At 42.3% G+C, this 16,631-nt stretch overlaps 2 protein-coding genes across 5 annotated transcripts; one reads left to right on the forward strand and one right to left on the reverse strand.

Moving 5' to 3' along the window:
* Positions 1-239: 239 nt before the first annotated feature.
* lzts3b (leucine zipper, putative tumor suppressor family member 3b) lies at positions 240-11,032 on the reverse strand. 4 transcript variants are annotated; one of them, XM_069523511.1, is made up of 8 exons: positions 10,848-11,032; positions 7,704-8,654; positions 6,517-6,756; positions 6,029-6,196; positions 5,729-5,862; positions 4,719-4,905; positions 4,302-4,532; positions 240-3,359 (listed from the first exon to the last, which is right to left on the reverse strand). In XM_069523511.1, exons 2-8 carry the CDS (start codon positions 8,535-8,537, stop codon positions 2,220-2,222), a joined length of 2,934 nt encoding a protein of 977 aa, XP_069379612.1. In that variant the 5' UTR covers positions 8,538-8,654; positions 10,848-11,032; the 3' UTR covers positions 240-2,219. The 4 variants fall into 4 exon arrangements, with proteins under 4 accessions (XP_069379612.1, XP_069379609.1, XP_069379611.1 ...); XM_069523508.1 differs by having other exon boundaries at positions 6,289-6,756; positions 10,848-11,030; XM_069523510.1 differs by having other exon boundaries at positions 6,289-6,756; positions 7,704-8,529; positions 10,848-11,028.
* A 3,053-nt stretch (positions 11,033-14,085) lies between these two features.
* Positions 14,086-16,184, forward strand: LOC109637014 (sepiapterin reductase-like). The gene is made up of 4 exons (XM_020099111.2): positions 14,086-14,278; positions 14,354-14,582; positions 14,735-15,022; positions 15,505-16,184. Exons 1-4 carry the CDS (start codon positions 14,204-14,206, stop codon positions 15,657-15,659), a joined length of 747 nt encoding a protein of 248 aa, XP_019954670.1. The 5' UTR covers positions 14,086-14,203; the 3' UTR covers positions 15,660-16,184.
* Positions 16,185-16,631: the final 447 nt, after the last annotated feature.

Here is a 16,631-nt window from a genome sequence, read left to right on the forward strand (position 1 = left end):
TTCCTATTGTTTGCCTTCAATTTCTAATTTATAACATGTAAAGCACCTTGTAACTATAATTATTCCATATACAAACTATTCTGCACTCTACAAACCCATAAGAATCTAAATGTGTATAAAAGTCAAGTGTTTAAATTGCTAAATATTTGCTCCCTCCCGAAAATTCCCTCATAATCTTTCAAATTGCAGTGTCAGTCTTGAATACAATAGAAGGAAATCATTTGTGTGATGACAAGTGCTGAATTATTCACATATCTTTATTAGTTCTGCAGAATCTTAACAAAGGGGTGGTTTTAATCAAGCCAGAACAGTACAACTAACATAAATGCAAACAATAAATTTGAAATATGTATAAATTCGGTAGCATTTTGTTCTCTCAACAATGCATTACTGTAACTACATTTATCACCTACATCAAAAGGAACATTTTCTTTTTTTGGACAGGGTTGCTATGATTGCACCATTATGATAGGCCAATAGGCTATCTACACAGATAAAAAAAACACATAAAGGAAAGCTCAAATGGCACATATTTTCTCTGTCAGTTCACCATATATAATAACAGTAATAAAGATGATAATACTATGTAATACCTTAGAGATAAGTTAATATTCTTGAGCAACATCTTTGTATGCTGGCATAAACAACACATATAAAAGCCATGATATTCACATCTGAGTCTACTGTACATCATCACTTGTGTGTAGGACACGACATAGTGCAGTTAGCCTGAATGATCCCCACGATTCAAATTTTTTAAAATAACTTCCTTCTTACCTGCTTTGTTTAAAATGAAATATACAGAAGAAAGTCACGTTTTTCCAGGATATACAGACTCTCACTGCTCTTATGTCAAGCTCTGATGCACATTTTCCTGTAGTTTGAGAAAATCCCTTTGCTCTTAATATATCTTCGCTCGCTGTATTGCCACTAGTCCCTCTATCTTCAATCTCATACGCTGAAGCATTTCATATGTATACACACATGCACACTCCTGCTTTGCACACATTCACTCTCTCATACATACATTTACAATCTATATCTATTATAATTATTTCTTTCTAGTATATCATACATTCTATAAAATGTTACTTATTTTTCAACTTTGGGGAAACTGACTGCTGCTTCTTCAGATTTCTTGGCGGCGAATGCACAAAGTGAATGACACAATTATCATTATAATCAAATTCCAATTGTGTGCTTCTGTTCACATTCTCCTTTGCAGTCCAATCCAGTTGGGAGCACCGTAACAGCTCACGAGCGACCTCCAGCGTTTGTTTTTAGTCACAGCAGACAATATGTGGTGAAGGCGAACCACGGCTCTCTTTCGGGGTTGATTATCTGCTAAACATATCCATTTAATTCAATTTGTACAAAATATAAACTCTGTTGGTCTTAATGATGTGTTTAAGTGGGTCGTGCGTGTCGGACCCTGTGCATGAAACGACTTCAAAATGAATTGAGAATCAGTCTGTGTGACCTTAAATGTCAAAGTCTGCTGGGATTTGAATGAGATAGTCCAGCCACGTGTGATGATGTGTAACTAGTTTTGCTGATATCATTAAAGCACTGAAAATAATAATCATACTCTTGATATTTTTTCTTTTTATCTATTCCCAGCATTATTTATTCTCTTCTACATGCTGTAAAGAATGTAGTAAGGCGCTCTCTGGCCAAAAGTTAACATCACACACTCTGACCAATAATTCTACTTTTACATTACCAGTGACACAGACTTACAATGAATAAATACCGCATAATATTCTTGTTGATCATTTCTGACAATATCCCTGATTGTCTTGGTCCTTTTCTAGCATTGGGCATTAGATGACCCCCTGTGTTAGTGCTATTTGTCATTTAACTTGTTGTCTTCCTGCCATCCATCAGTATGGCACACTTTTCATGTACCCTGGTTTTGTAGGATGAAGTTGTGCACAACTGGTGAGAAAAGGGCTGTTTAGGAAAATTGAAAATCATTTACAGATGGAATATAATTCATTTTCGTGGTTAGATGATTTGCTTGTTACTGAAAATGCTGGATTTTACATTCATCCTTTGTTGCTGTTTAGTGTCCAGTTGCATTGAAAAGTATGCCAGACTGTACTGATTTCTCCTGTAGCAGACTGATTTTCTACTGTTGTCTGAAGTGGTTTCGTGTGAGAGGCCTTGTCGCTGGGTGTAATAAACTGGGTAATGTGTAACGTTACACGGAGCTGCCTCTATATCTCAGTGGACTCTATCCTCTCCAGACGGGAGGATCCTGCCCAGGGAGGGGCAAGCTGGTGGAGAGAAGGAGGGCCCTTCTGGTCTTCACAGGGTGGGGAGAGGGTGAGGGCAATGGGGCCAGAAATAGAGGGTATAGGCGGAGGAGACAGGGGTGAGAGAACTTGTGGTGGTGGTGGAGAATTGGAGGAGGTGGGGGAGGTGGTGGTGGTGGTTGTAATCGTGGTGGTTGTGGAGGTTGTGGTTGGTTTGGCTCCCAACTGGCTCATACGTTTTTCCAAAGCCTGGTTCTTCTGCAGCGTTTCCACATAGCTGAGCTGCAGCTGAGCCTGGTATTTTAAAACCCGTTCCTTTTCGTCCTGCCAAGTGTGTCGCTCCTGGTCAAAGTTGAGGGCCTGACGTTCCCGTTGCTGCCGCTCCAGACGTAGGGCAGCCTGCAGCTGCTCTAGCTGCCTGCGCAGCTCCCCTGCTTCATCCCAGTGACCCTCCTGGCCCCGCTGTGGCTGGTGGGCATCCTGACGCAGTTGCACCTCCTGACAGAGTTGGGCCTCGTGACGTAGCTGGGCCTCTTGACGCATTTGGGCCTCATGGCGTAACTGGGCCTCCTGACGGAGCTGGGCTTCCTGGCGCAGTTGAACCTCCTGACGGAGCTGGGCCTCTTGACGCAGCTGCACTTCTTGGCGTATTTGGGCCTCTTGACGGATTTGAGCTTCATGGCGGAGGTGAGCCTCCTGACGAAGTTGGGCCTCCTGGCGGAGTTGAGCCTCAGGCCGACTTTGGGCATCCTGACGCATTTGCATGTCCTGCTGCATGTGGGCATCCTGCCGCTGCTGCACATCTCGCCATTGAGCTTCTTCACGTTGCTGCCTCTCCTGTCTTTGAGCCTCCTGCCTTTGGGCTTTGGCTTCATCACTCTGAAGACTCAGCAGGGTGTCAGAGGTGGGGGTAAGGGAATTGGTCGAGGACTCAGTGGGGTTACGTGGGCAGTGGACAATGCCCCATGGTGGCAAAAGTCCTGCAGCAGCGAGGTTAGGGCTCACTACAACTTCTGCTCCTCTGCTCACTTCATTTAGAGCCCGCTTTAAACTGAGCACCTCGGCCTCAAACACACCCAGCTTTTCTCTGAGGATGGACACCTGAAGAAAGGAACAGGTACAGGTTATAGAGCTTAAAAAGAAGCTCATATAAACTCACATTTGGTTTTAAATGTAGTATATGACGACTCACTCTATGTGTGCTATGATTTCATGTCTCAATTCAAAAGAAAAATGCAAGTTGACAATTTAAAATAAATGGAGGAATCTCTGTTAATTCTCTCAAGATGTACACATCCACTAAAACCTTAACAGTCCACAATGTACTTCTTTGAATCCTCAGCAATACACTATCAACACTTAGTGATACTATCACAAGACTTAAAGTCAATGGGATTAGGGGTTGTTGGACGGACGGACAGATGGAAGGACAAATGGTGGTCTTAAACTCTTTAGTAATGAAATGGCCAAGCTGCTTATGAGCTCTTCCAGTAAAAAGAAGAAAAAAAAAACAGTTGCAGCTGTAAAATGTAATGTTCCCCAATTCCCAATTTGTTCCAGTGTCCTCACCACGTTTTTAGAATCCTTTCAAAGGATTTCCAGGATTAAATGATCAACTCTCTAGATTAAGTGGTGAGGATCTGAATCCTGCAATCTCCCTTGCTGCAAATTATATTTGACCACTTTGGATTGAAAACAACATTGTATTGGTCTTTTTGCAGACCCTTTGATAGAGTCCACCAATCCATGCAGTTACACAAGATTTTCAACATAGACCTTGAATTGTTCTCTAATTTTCAGACATTTTCCCTTTTGTTCATATGTGAAAGGCAAACTCAAGAAACACATGCCTGAAAACTAGAAACCTATTGGTTATATCTTAAATCTTACAGTAACTTGGAGAGCCTGAATAACACTAAGTGATGTTTATTGTGTTGAGGCTGTTTTGGTGGATTATTAACTCCTGTAAGTTTTTCATCTGTCTTTGTTTCTGTGTAATTCCAGTGTCAAAGTCCCAGAGCTGTGAGTATTAATTGCACGTACCTCTGACAGAGTCCTCCTCAGCTCCACCTCACACTTCTCCAGCTCCAGACTCTTGTTGCTGTAGGAGTCCTTCAGGCCCAGCATGGCCTCCTCCCGCTCCCTCAGCTGGGCATTGAGCTCCTTCAGCTGCCCCCTCAGAGCCACCATCTCTCCAGCTCGCTGGGTCACTTCAGCCTGACTCTCCCTCAGCTGCTGTTTCAGCAGCGAGATCTCTCCGGCCTTCTGACACACCTGAGGAATGAGTGCATTGGTCAGTGTATTTTATTTTAGTATGTTGTAAATATACACATATCTCATGTGGGTTGCTTGTACACACATACTTAGGTTCACACACACCCTTGTACTAAGCGCCCCTCTTTCCAGTCTACCGGGAAGTAACCCTGATAATATTTTTACAGAACCAGTCACTCATCTCACCTCCCACTTAGTCTCCTCCAGACGAGGCAAGATGTCGGCCTGCTCCTTCCTGTAATCCAGACACTTCCTCTCCAGGTCCTCTCTCTGGGCTAACAGAGCCGCCATCTCCTCCTGGAGCCTCCTCTTGTCCTGGGACAGACGGCTTATCTGGGCCTGCAGGGCAGTCTGGGAGCGCTGAGCACGTCGTGTCACCTGCAAAAATACACATACTATCCATCTGTATGTGGAAGTTATGTAAAGCTATGACATTTGATTCTAAAGCCAAAGTATTGAAAAGTATTGAATATTCAGGATTTTATAAAAATGCATCAACCATTCAAAACCAGATTAAATCAACCATGTAGCAAGACATGACCTCATCCAAAGAAATACATACAAAAAAAGAAATGACAAAAAAGGTAAATGTCTTTTTGAAGCAGTTTTAATTCTTTCTTACGCACAAAACCTCTCTGTTACTGTCCATATTTTGCTTGTCTACACTGCCTTTTTACATCCTCATGTTGAATCATTTTGGTGTAGTAAAATTTCAGAAATATGGTTAATCTTATTAGACTACCTTAGATAAATACTAAAGTGGTCCACTGGTTTTTTTCATATTATTTGGACCCAGAAGAGACAAAAGGACTTAAAGGATGAACATTTTCAAAATGATGAGTGGATCATTCCATACATGCCAGTAAATAGCTAAATACAAATTAAAATACCAAAGAGTAATTACAACAGTAATTAATATTAAAATAAAACATTTTTAATTGGTTTGTTGAATGCTTGAATGTCTCCCTCACAGCAGAATAATATTTTTTTTTGATTTGTTTGACTTTTGAACTGGATTGTAAGAATGAAATTAGAATATGCACCAATATTCAGCTTTATTTTCCTCCATATCTGTCTATCCGAAATTGTTGGCCATCATCTTTTTAGATTCTGACCCGATTCTGCACATGGGTTGCATTTGGACTCAAAATCAAATTATGTTTTGTTGTATTTTTGTATTTATAGTACTTAGTGAGGTCACCTGCTGCAGGCGTGAAGCGTAGTTCTGTCTGAGCTCATCCATCTGTCGCTCCCAGACACGCTGCTTCTCCTCAAACACCTGAATGATGGCGGCCTCACTTTGGTCAAGGTTTCTGCGCATGTGCTGCACCTGGTAGAAAATAAGAAAATAAGACATTCAAATAGGAAAAGTAGAACAGAATCCAACTCGAAAGACAAAATGTGGGGCTGTTGGTAATTGGACTTTTGTGGTGAGCATAGGGTTTCCCTCATAGTGTAACACTAAAGCAAAACAGACTTTTCTCATTGTCCCTGACCTCTTGCTCTTTCTCCCACAGGCGGTCTTCGAGGTCCTGGATGATGTCGTCAGAGGAGGGGGAGGGGCGTAGAGGTGCCGGGGCATCACTCAGGTGGCTCAGCCTCTGATAGGACGAGGAGCTCTTTCCAGAGGACGATCGGCCGCTGTCTGAGGCACTGAGTCCGTTCTGGGGGAGGGAACCACATCCCGATACGTTACAGATGGGAACAGCAATGTGCACTAAGCGCTACACTAAGCCAGTATGGATGATGGCCGTACCTGATAGCCAGGCTTTTCAAGCTTGTCCAGGCCTGCAGCTGCCCCAGCCATGCCCAACCTATTGATGTGGCTGGTGGAAGCACTGAGAGGCCCCAGGACTGCTGGGGGCCCACAACCAGACCCCGAGCCCGTGTAGGTGGGCAGGCTGGTCAGGGAGTTTCTACCTGAATCAGACATCCCTCCCTGAACCACTTCATTACCATTTCCCCCACCCTCACTTCTGCTCACCCTCACTGGGCTGTCCTGGTCCAGGAGCAGGGCCTCTGGGACCTCTCCTGATTCACCTCCTCCGTCCCTGCCTCTCCTGCCTCCTCTGCTCTCACTGAACCCTTCACTCCTCGCCTCAGTCTTGCCCTCGCTCCCAGCCCCTCCTGCCTGGCCCACCAGGTTCTGCATGGAGTGGAAGCTCTTGGGAACCACCGGCTTGAAAGCAGAGGGACGGACAAGGCCTGAGTTGTTCTGCATTGCCTGCCAAACAGATAGAGGACGGAAGGAAGGAAAGACAGTGAGAGATAATACAATGTAATAAAAGTTTCTGTGGGAAAATTCTACATTGTGATGTGTTAAACATAACACTACAATTATAGGACATGCATTTTTTGATTTTTTTCCCCCAAACTGCTTCAAATGCACGATGTGCGATATGTTATATTTTGAGGATGATTTTTATTTATTTACGTATTTTAAATTTGTTTTAATACAAAATGATTTTGTCTATGATCTATTATGAGTGGGTATGTTAATTCCTTCTATTCATAGTGGCCTTGAGGTTGGAAATACGTTTGTAAGTTCAGCCAAAGCTCATATGTAACTTCAAGCAGTCTTCACTGGCCCTCCAGCATAGCTCAGCAAGGAAATACTGTTCGAGACAAGTAAGAGATTTATGCAAAAGACTGTAATTTTAGAGGATACCAACATAACTTGGTTAATTCAGTCACTTAACATAACATTTTGGATAAAAAAAAAGAAGGTGCCTGTTTGGTTTTTCTGAGCATGCTGCTGAAGCCTCACAATAGCTTAGGCTGAATTTGAATGCATTTTTTGACAGAATTTTTAATGTGAATTGTGCAGAGAAGGGAACACCTCACAGCCAGAGGTGTGCAGAGGAGGAGAGATCACAACGCTCTCAACATCTATGTAAGCACTGAATTTAGACTTGAAAAACCTTCACCTTACTTTTCAATGATCCCAAATGTAAATACAGATTCTAAGCCATCAAGTGTTTTTACTTGTGACCCTTTGTCACAGGTTCTATGAGTGATCAACTTTAGAATGATTTTCCTTTCTCAGATTTGATCATTTTTAAAGGCCTAAGGTGTTAAAACTTCATCTTGTGACCCCTTTAGATTCAATTGAACCAACTTTTTTTTTAGGAATTTACATGTTGTGAACCACACTCCTATGTCTTGTAGTACCTGCTCCAGTTTTCCTGACACTGGCATGATCTTGGGCGGGTTGTGGTTCGGAGGGTTATGGCCGGCTGGATTGTTGTCACTGTCGCCTCTGGCAGCGGCCATCTCTCTGTGCTGGTGTTGGGTCATGCCAACGCCGTTCTTCTCGTTGGCTCCCCGACCCACGATGTTCCCACAAACATCCAGACCTGCAGCCTGCATTTCCCTCTCTCTCTCTCTCTCCATCCTCTCGTTCTCCAGCCTCTCCCTCTCTCTCTCCCTCTCCCTGTCCCTCTCTCGCTCTCGCTCCCTCTCTATCTTCTCCCTCTCAATTCTCTCTCTCTCCCTCTCTCTGGCTCTCTCTCTTTCCCGTTCCCTTTCCCGTTCCAGCCTCTCCCTCTCCACTCGTTCCCGCTCCCTCTCACGGTTCCTCTCCCTCTCTCGCTCCCTCTCTAACCTCTCTCGGTCCCAGTCTCGGTCTCGGTCCCTGTCTCTCCCCCTCTCACGCTGTCTTTCCCTCTCCCACTCCCTCCGGCCTGCTCCATTGCCACACTCCAACTGGTTGTTGTTGGACGGGGCCGCCATGGTACATTCAGTGTTGGTGGAGGAGGCTGTTTCGGTGGGCCGGTCAGTCCCGGTACAGGTCCCAGTCCCGATACTAACACTCCCTCGTTCATCACTAGAGGCCGTCCCGTCTGATATAGTCGCTGGGGGGCGGGGCAGCCGCTCTGCACTACAGCTGCGGTCGGCAGGGCAACGGCGAGAGAGAGGAGGGGCACGGGGCAGGGTGGTCCTCGTGCCCACAGACTTCATGGCAAACTCCTGCTCTCCTGCCACCCCACTGCCAACACTGCCCATAGTGGGGGTCAAAGGTCAGGGATTAGAGGTTAGGAGTCAGGATTGGGGAGGGTCACAGATACATTTGGAAGTAGTGTGGGTCATCACAACCTAATGCAGGTAGTGGGGGCACACACACTAGAGGAACACAGAAAAACGAAAGGAGTTATACAATATTGTAATTGCATAATACTGATTTATACAATAATAGCTAATGCAGAATAGTCTCCAGGCCACATACACGGGTGGCGTGGTCCTCCCACTATGATACAGATGAAAAGGGTCAGATCAATCAAGTTTGGACAACCTTGTTTATGAAAGTCATATTATATCTCATGGTTTATGACCTGACATTAAACATTATATGTTGGGAGTCAATTAGGCCTCAGAGGCCATGTAATGCTTTTGTGAAATAAACTCTAAATTCTAAATTGACTTATTTGAGGTTTTGAAAGGGTTCTTGCTGCGTAAACCTCAGTCACAGATAAAATGAAAAAATATTGCGTCTCAGACCCAGAACGGAGGTAATACATATGATATTTTGTGTAATGATATCATTACATTTCTGGTGTATAAGCTGTTTTTGAGAATTCACAAGTGTTAAGTGTGTTTTAAGAGTTGTTTAAGGTGATACGATTTGAGTGAAAGGTACACACAAAGCTACGGGATTGCTTCATAAAATAGATGTAATAGCATATATGACATTAAAGTGCATTAAACTACAATCCAACACAAAAATCCCATAAACTGTGGCCTAATTTTCCAAATATTTAATATTTAAATACATACATTTTCCATTTTCAACTAACCCAGAAGAAAAACATGTACATCACAGGGCTGATGTATTGAATGAGGCTGCAGTGTACAGATATCCCTTTTAATGTGTCCATCTTCTGAGTTGCAGGTAGACCTGCAATAAATGCAAAATAATACAACAGCCCTGCAACATGTCTTGAAGGTTGTAATGTTCTTTTTTTAGTCGGGTTTTGTTGATTTAACTTTATGGTCATTTTGCAGAATGAAGTTTGTGGTGCTGGTGCGTTTGGAAAAAGTTGAAAGTTATTGTGACTTTATGGTGATTTAAAACAATAACAACAAAAATGCTAGCTGCCAAACATTTTTAACAAATTTAGAGATCCTGTTCAACAGAGGGGCCCAGAATCAAAATCCACAGGAACAACTTTACTATTCATTATACTCTCAGTGGATTTTGTTTCCTGGAGCATATTCATTCACACATATATAATGTATAATAAAATAATCACAAGGTAACTAACAGCTGAGATAGAGCTTGCCACTGTCTCCTGTGTCAAAAAGGCAAAACTGTCCAAAACCATTGAGATAAACACCTCTGTGCATAACGTAATGCATTTCAATTCAACATCGCCAAAAACTGCAGCTCAGCTTCCACATTGACCAGAAAATTGAATCAACCATCCAAAATAGAATGTATAACCATAAGGGCTGGGCAATAAAATCATAAATACTAATATTGTAATATCATTTTCATAAATAGCAAGGCCCAATACATCAATACATTACTTATGCATTGTGTAAACACAGTGAGGAAGCATAACAGATAATTGATCAACAGCAGATTTGTCAAATGTTTCGCTGTTTACCAGGTGTTGTCATTCTCTGCAACCTTTATCCAGGAGCAAAAATCTTACCTAATGCCTAATTATTAGCACCAAATATTGTAACTAATAATAACTCATAGTACACACACACACACACACACACGCTATGTATGAAGGGGGATATGTAGCCATATGTAGCCACCATACACTCAATTAACACAGTAACTCTTACAGTAACACACCACCCAGATAGATAGATAGATAGATGAACAGACATACAGACAGATAGATAGATAGATAGATAGATAAGCAGTCATGCCATTGCACATCCCCTCCTCATACAGCCCATTTACTAGTGCTTTACTTCCACTTGGGTGAATAGTAGTAGTAGTAAAAATACACTGTGTACATCTATCTCCTGCTCTGCCTCTTTTTCCTCCCCTCACGACTCTCTCTCTCTCTCTCTCTCTCCCTCTCTCTCTGTCTCTCTCTCTCTCTCTCTGCATCCCTGGGCGGTATAAGGGCGGCTTTAGCAGCATCCGCATCCAGCCCTCCATCCACTGCGCTCCCAAACAATTACTCGCTATACTAGGCCTGAGACAAGAGAGCACCCACACACACACACACACTCACACAAACACACAGGAGGGAATAACGCGGGGCCCTGGCTGCGTGTGAAGCAAACACATCTGGATCAGAACGCACAGCGTCGCTGACATTGACGGCGAATCATGCGGTGCCTTTGATTTACCGATTGTAGCATCCTGGCGATCCATCATCAAAGGCTCCTGAGTCTGCGGTGGGAAGATGGCAGCGTCGCTACACAACACTGTCACACGGCGCCAGCGTCGGTCGCGGTCGGTCTGATTCCTCCCTGCGATGCTCGGTAATATCACAGAGGGGTTCGGAGGGTGGGGGGGGTGGGGGGTGGAGGGATGCTGTGTCTTCGGCCGCTGTCACCGTCGGATGCTGATGATGGAGTCGGTCGGTGGGTACGCGCATCAGCTGAGAGACACACACCCACCTCTGGTCCCGCCCCCTCCGGCTGCATAATGCAAACGCCCCCTTCTGGCATCCATCCAGCGCTCCCCCTCGAGAAAAGCCTGGAGAGTCAAGTACAGTCCCTCTGGAATGATGGATGGATGATCTATCAGATGAATACTTGCTTTTTAATAACTAAGTAACCTGAATGATTTAATTCTCATGGATGGATGGATGGATGGATGGACGATCTAGGCATTATCAGATAAATTCTTGCAATTGTGACAAACACAATTTCCCCCTGGGATCAATAAAGTATTTCTGATTCTGATGAACATAATGATAATGTGTTCTTCCCCGGCCCTGATCCGTCCACCAGGTTTGGTGGAAATCGGTCCAGGAAACTTTGACATAATCCTGCTAACAAACAAACAGACGCAGGTGAAAAGTTAATCAGGTCTAAATCTGATTTTCACTGATAACATTTCTGGAGAATCCTTTTTGGTTTTTCTTTGTGATCCTAATATGATGAATTTAGTTTCTCCCAAACCCAGCTTTCTATATAAGTGAAGGATATGATAGGGTCTTACTGTATAAATATACTGATTCATTTAAATTATCAAATCATTTTCCAGCCAGTGTTGTAAATTAATTGTTAGATTTTCAAATCTCTGAAGAGAAGGCCCATTTTTTGTCCTTTGTTACGTCCCCAAGGAAAAACTAGGAGATGAAGGGAGTAGCAAAGTAATTCAACCAGGGGTGAAATGAAAGAGTCTGAAGAAATGGAACTTTTCCAGCATCATTTTTTATTTAAACAAATTGTAACTCAAATGTGAAACAAACAAAACTAACATCTACACCTTGAAAAAGAAAAAGCGACTAAAAAAGCAAAAGCGTTTAAGAACAAGAACAAAACTAGTAAACAACGCTTTATAAACCAACAAACACCCTCCCTCTATAACGGAGATAAATTAAAGAACTCAGAGAAGTAGAAATAGGTGACAGGGAAACACACACTACACTGCAGCTGTAAGGTTTGTCCATGAGAGAGCAGCAGTGTCCCACTGCTGGCACCTTGCAGAGGGGAAAGACTCTTCCTTCTCTAAAATCCTCTGACTCCCTTTGGCAACTAGGAGGCGCTATAATCCCCCAACGTTTCTTCTATAGACTGTTTATGGTTTCTTCCCTATGATGCATTGTAGCACTGTCACATGTTCTCTCATTTAATGCTAACATAAGAGAAGACAGATTCAGACATGAATGGCCTTTGTAACATCAATTTTCCAAACATTTTGTGAACCAAGAATGAAACAGTGAAGTAAAAAGATGCTTTTAGTTGATAAAAGGTAGAATCAAAGCAACATTGTTCACACCAAAATGAGAACACACAAGGGATTCCTGTAGAGTGGAAAGTGGTTCTTATTTGAAATTGTCTGCTACAAACACACAAGTTCATGTTTTTGAAGTCTTGAAATTATAGTTTTTATGTCATACCTATATTGCAAAATTCTGCTGAGGCTTCTCAGTTTGGTTTACAAAACTTTTATTTAAAAACCAACACACCAAGACTCCCAAAAAAGTCTCCCACAAGACCCTGTAGTGCACGTGGTTGAATCCATGACACAAATCCTGGGTCATTTGATTTGATGTGCCTTAGGACTGTGGAGAATAGTATCACTAGACTCACATGATATCTCTGTGGTCTTTATTTGTTTATTTTCATCGATTTATGATCTTGGAATAATATTTAAAAAATGTACGTATTGCAATGCTTGTCGTCTAACACCGGTCTAAACATCACTGATAATGTCACATTATTTGAACACTTCTTTTATCCACAGAGTAGAATCAGCATGCAATTCATGGGTCATTTTCTCTGCCACCAGCTGTTTAAATTGAATGTATCAATCAGAGGAGTATTGTTTGAGTCAAAATCAGCCTGACAGTGAAAAGTAGTTCACTCAAGAGATTATCTAGATGTCATGCTGTCCTGGCAGAAACTAATACTGGATATATGCAATGGTGTCATTCATTTCTGTAAAATCAGGCTAATCAACTTGAATGAAAAGTTGAATCAAGCATAACTGATCAGAATAACACAGAATAACATATAGAGCAGAACAGTACAGGCTATCTCGATTCTTCATCCCCATGTTCATTCTCTTTCCATCTGTCTGCTACTGCCATAAATCTGAATAAATTTCATTTATTTTATTTTTAGCTGTACATTTTCTGAGCAGTCTTTTGTTCTTAAGTACATTTATATTTTTAGATTTCTGTATATTTTCCACATCATAGAGATTCATGCACTGCCCTACAATTGAAAATGTTGTGTTCTTCTCTTTCTGCTTACTTAATCGTGAGAAACTGCAGGATACTGTCACAAAGTTGGTTAACTACTTGTAAGTGCAAAACAATCATTAAATCATTGTTATCGGGCCAGACCTTATCAATGCTTAGGACATCTTGTTTTCGTCTCCTTCCCACCAGATAACATCAAGAGCGTAAAGAAAACTTTTCACAGAGAGAGCCTTTGTCAATCTCTTGCAGACTATTGGTGACTCTGTCTCTGTATTGACCGCTTTGCAAAGATTTGAAGTTTCTTATATAAAAAAACAAAACAAAGACAGGTCTGTCAGATTTCCACCACTGTTGCATGACAAACATTTAGTCTATAGCACTGGATGCACGTGGAATTCCCAAATGAGCCTCTGATGACCAGTTCAAAACAGCGAGTATAATTTGGGCTTAAACCGATACAGAGACGTTATATTGAAATTACCTTTGCAGAATCTTAAATGTTGAAAATATTGTGTCAATTTATGCAGTGCTTATTTTGATTCATATATATAATTCTAGTCAAAAAGATATTTTATCAATAAAGTTATATCAGTTATTTCATTTCCACTCTTTATGGTCATAATTCATTCTTTTCATTTTTTGAACTATAACACATGAAACACATTAGTTCTGCTTGCACGTCTGATTATAAAAGCAGTTCGGTGCTCGTGTCCTCACCACAAGCTGATAAAAGCAGGACACTCTTGTTCTCGCACTTCACTTTCGCTTCAAATTTTTTCCCAGCGACGATCACTATTTTTTAAACCTTCACAAAAAGTTAGCAAAATGTCAACTTTCGGAAGAGGGATCTGTATCATCACGGGAGCCTCTAAAGGGTTTGGAAGGGCGCTGGCACATGAAGTAAGTGTTTTACTGGGTGGAAAGAAGGAAGGGGGGAAGGAAAGAAAGAAAAAGACATGTCTTGTGTTCTTCCAGGTGTCCCACTTTCTGGAGCCTGGCTCCATCCTCCTGCTGGTGGCTCGCTCTGGGACTTTGCTGCAGGAGCTGAAGGAAGAGCTGCACAGCTTCAATGACAAACAGCAGCTGATTGTTCACTGCATCGCCGTCGACCTGAACACCAGAGAAGGGGTGAATGAAACTGTGAGGATAGCGAGGCAGGAGGCTGCAAATGAAATTGATCATGTGCTCCTTATTAACAACGCTGGTAAGTCTTGAATGGGGGACTTTGTTTCGTGGAGATACTGGTTAATGCTTATTTTGTATGTTGAAGAAGTCCAAAATTTCCCATTATCCCTCTCTATCCGCTCTCTGCTCTCTCTCTCTCTCTCTCTCTCTCTCTCTCTCTCTCTCTCTCAGGCTCTTTGGGTGAGATTTCCGGATTCGAGAACTTCACAGATCTTGGAATGGTGAATTCCTATCTGTCCTTCAACGTCAGTTCAGCTCTGGCGCTGACTGCAGGAATCCTGCAGGTATTTCCATGCAGAGCCGGCCTGCGATGGAGAGTGGTCAACGTCTCGTCAATATTTGCATTACAGGCCTTACCGTCCTGGGTTCTGTACTGCACCGCCAAAGCCGCCAGGAAGATGATGTTCAGCGTTCTGGCTGAGGAGGAACCAAATGTCAAGGTCCTCAGCTATTCACCAGGTAACACAGATCTACAAATGACTGCTTTAGTGAAGCCATACTCTGTTACAAAGTTAACACATAATTCATGTTTGACATTGGAAACACCAGTTAACAAAACAGTTTACAATCAAGGCCCACATACATTTCTGACGTTTCAAGGACATCACAGTTTTCATCAACAGCTGAAGTTTGTTGAACTGTCAAGACACTGTCGATGTTCAAACATTAGATATTTCTGAGCACTTTTACTGCTCGTCCAACATGCACCAGCTGAAAGAGGCGCCAGCTGCCAGTGTGTAGACCTGGAAAGATATGTGCCAAATCTTAGCTATGTTTAATCTAACCAGAAAATATAGTCTCAGAAAGCATTTATTTACCTTGGGAATATAAATAACTTAAGCCATGTTCTAGGATATTACAACACAAACATTTAAACAACTGTGTGCACGACATATAAAGGAGAAAATCCTAATCCTTCCATCTATTCCCGTTTCCTTCAGGTCCGATGGACACAGAGATGCAGGAGGATATTCTGAGGTTAACAGGCACCAGTCATTGTCTGTTTCCCTGCCAGGAGTCTGCAATCAAACTGGTTAAGTTGCTTCTTGGAAATGATTTTCCCTCAGGGAAACACCTCGACTTCTTTGAAGTGTGATGTTCGTATATTAGAGAATGAAGAATCACTATTAACAAATGTATATCACTAGATTTTACGTGTGTATCGATGGCAAACTGTGCCAACTCAGCCGATCTTGTCACCAGTAACCTGTTTAAAGCTTGTGCAGAGCAGCAGAGCACATGCTAACATATGAATACTTTTTTCAATACTGACAAGCAACACACAGTTAACTTAGATTCTTCACAGTTGAACTGTTCAGTTTATTTGACTGAAACTGAGTTTTCACTCAGAAAATTCCCTAGGGTCATGAACCAGCATGATGGTGAAACAGTGGAGATTCGCTGACGTTGAAGCGATTTATAAAAATAAACAGGGTTTTCATAAACTTTGTTCCACCCAGTACAAATCAAAATGTGACTGGTTTAAAACATTGTTTTCTTGTACAATGATAATGTCACTCATGTTTTTGTGTAAAGTGCATATTTATTTGTGTTAAAAGTGATATAAGTATGTACATGTACTGTTTGTACTTTTCAGTCATTAAAAAATTATTAAAATGTATTGTGTGGCACTTGTCTCTCTATTGTGAGGACACTCACACTCACATTCCCTAGCCCCTTACCATAACCATCACAACTAAATGTCTAACCCTGACCTAAACCTATAGTTCTAACCCTAACCCTCAAACCTAGACCTCAACCAGCCCTTTAAAGTTGTGAGGACCAGATTTCCGTGAATAACCCCCCCACCCCCAGCGGTTGGGGCCCAAAGCAGCTGCGTTGTACTTGAGGGTTTCTGCCTGTGGTCGGCCCTGGCCTGTCTGAGCAAGAAAGGTGTGGTTGAAACTATAAAGATGTGTGGGTAAATGTGTTCATGAGGGAGTTTGGTTGTGTCTAATCGTTTGTATAGCACAATGTGGGGACCTACCCCTGGTAGCTACAGTGTGGGGACTGACCTTCATCCTCGGGCCCCTGCTGGGTTGGTGTATTTGTGAGTGAGACAATAATA

Source organism: Paralichthys olivaceus, chromosome 4, assembly GCF_024713975.1.
Source record: "Paralichthys olivaceus isolate ysfri-2021 chromosome 4, ASM2471397v2, whole genome shotgun sequence".
Classification (NCBI taxonomy): Eukaryota; Metazoa; Chordata; class Actinopteri; order Pleuronectiformes; family Paralichthyidae; genus Paralichthys; species Paralichthys olivaceus.

Excerpts from the sequence above, each read along its gene's own strand:
- lzts3b (XM_069523508.1), bottom strand. The coding sequence starts at position 8,537 with ATGGGCAGTGTTGGCAGTGGGGTGGCAGGAGAGCAGGAGTTTGCCATG. Across the intron at positions 5,863-6,028 it reads TGTGGGAGAAAGAGCAAGAG|GTGCAGCACATGCGCAGAAA; the intron begins GTCAGGGACAAT and ends ATTTTCTACCAG. Across the intron at positions 3,360-4,301 it reads TGAGGAGGACTCTGTCAGAG|GTGTCCATCCTCAGAGAAAA; the intron begins GTACGTGCAATT and ends TCCTTTCTTCAG.
- LOC109637014 (XM_020099111.2), top strand. The coding sequence starts at position 14,204 with ATGTCAACTTTCGGAAGAGGGATCTGTATCATCACGGGAGCCTCTAAA. Across the intron at positions 14,279-14,353 it reads GAAGGGCGCTGGCACATGAA|GTGTCCCACTTTCTGGAGCC; the intron begins GTAAGTGTTTTA and ends GTGTTCTTCCAG. Across the intron at positions 15,023-15,504 it reads GGTCCTCAGCTATTCACCAG|GTCCGATGGACACAGAGATG; the intron begins GTAACACAGATC and ends CGTTTCCTTCAG.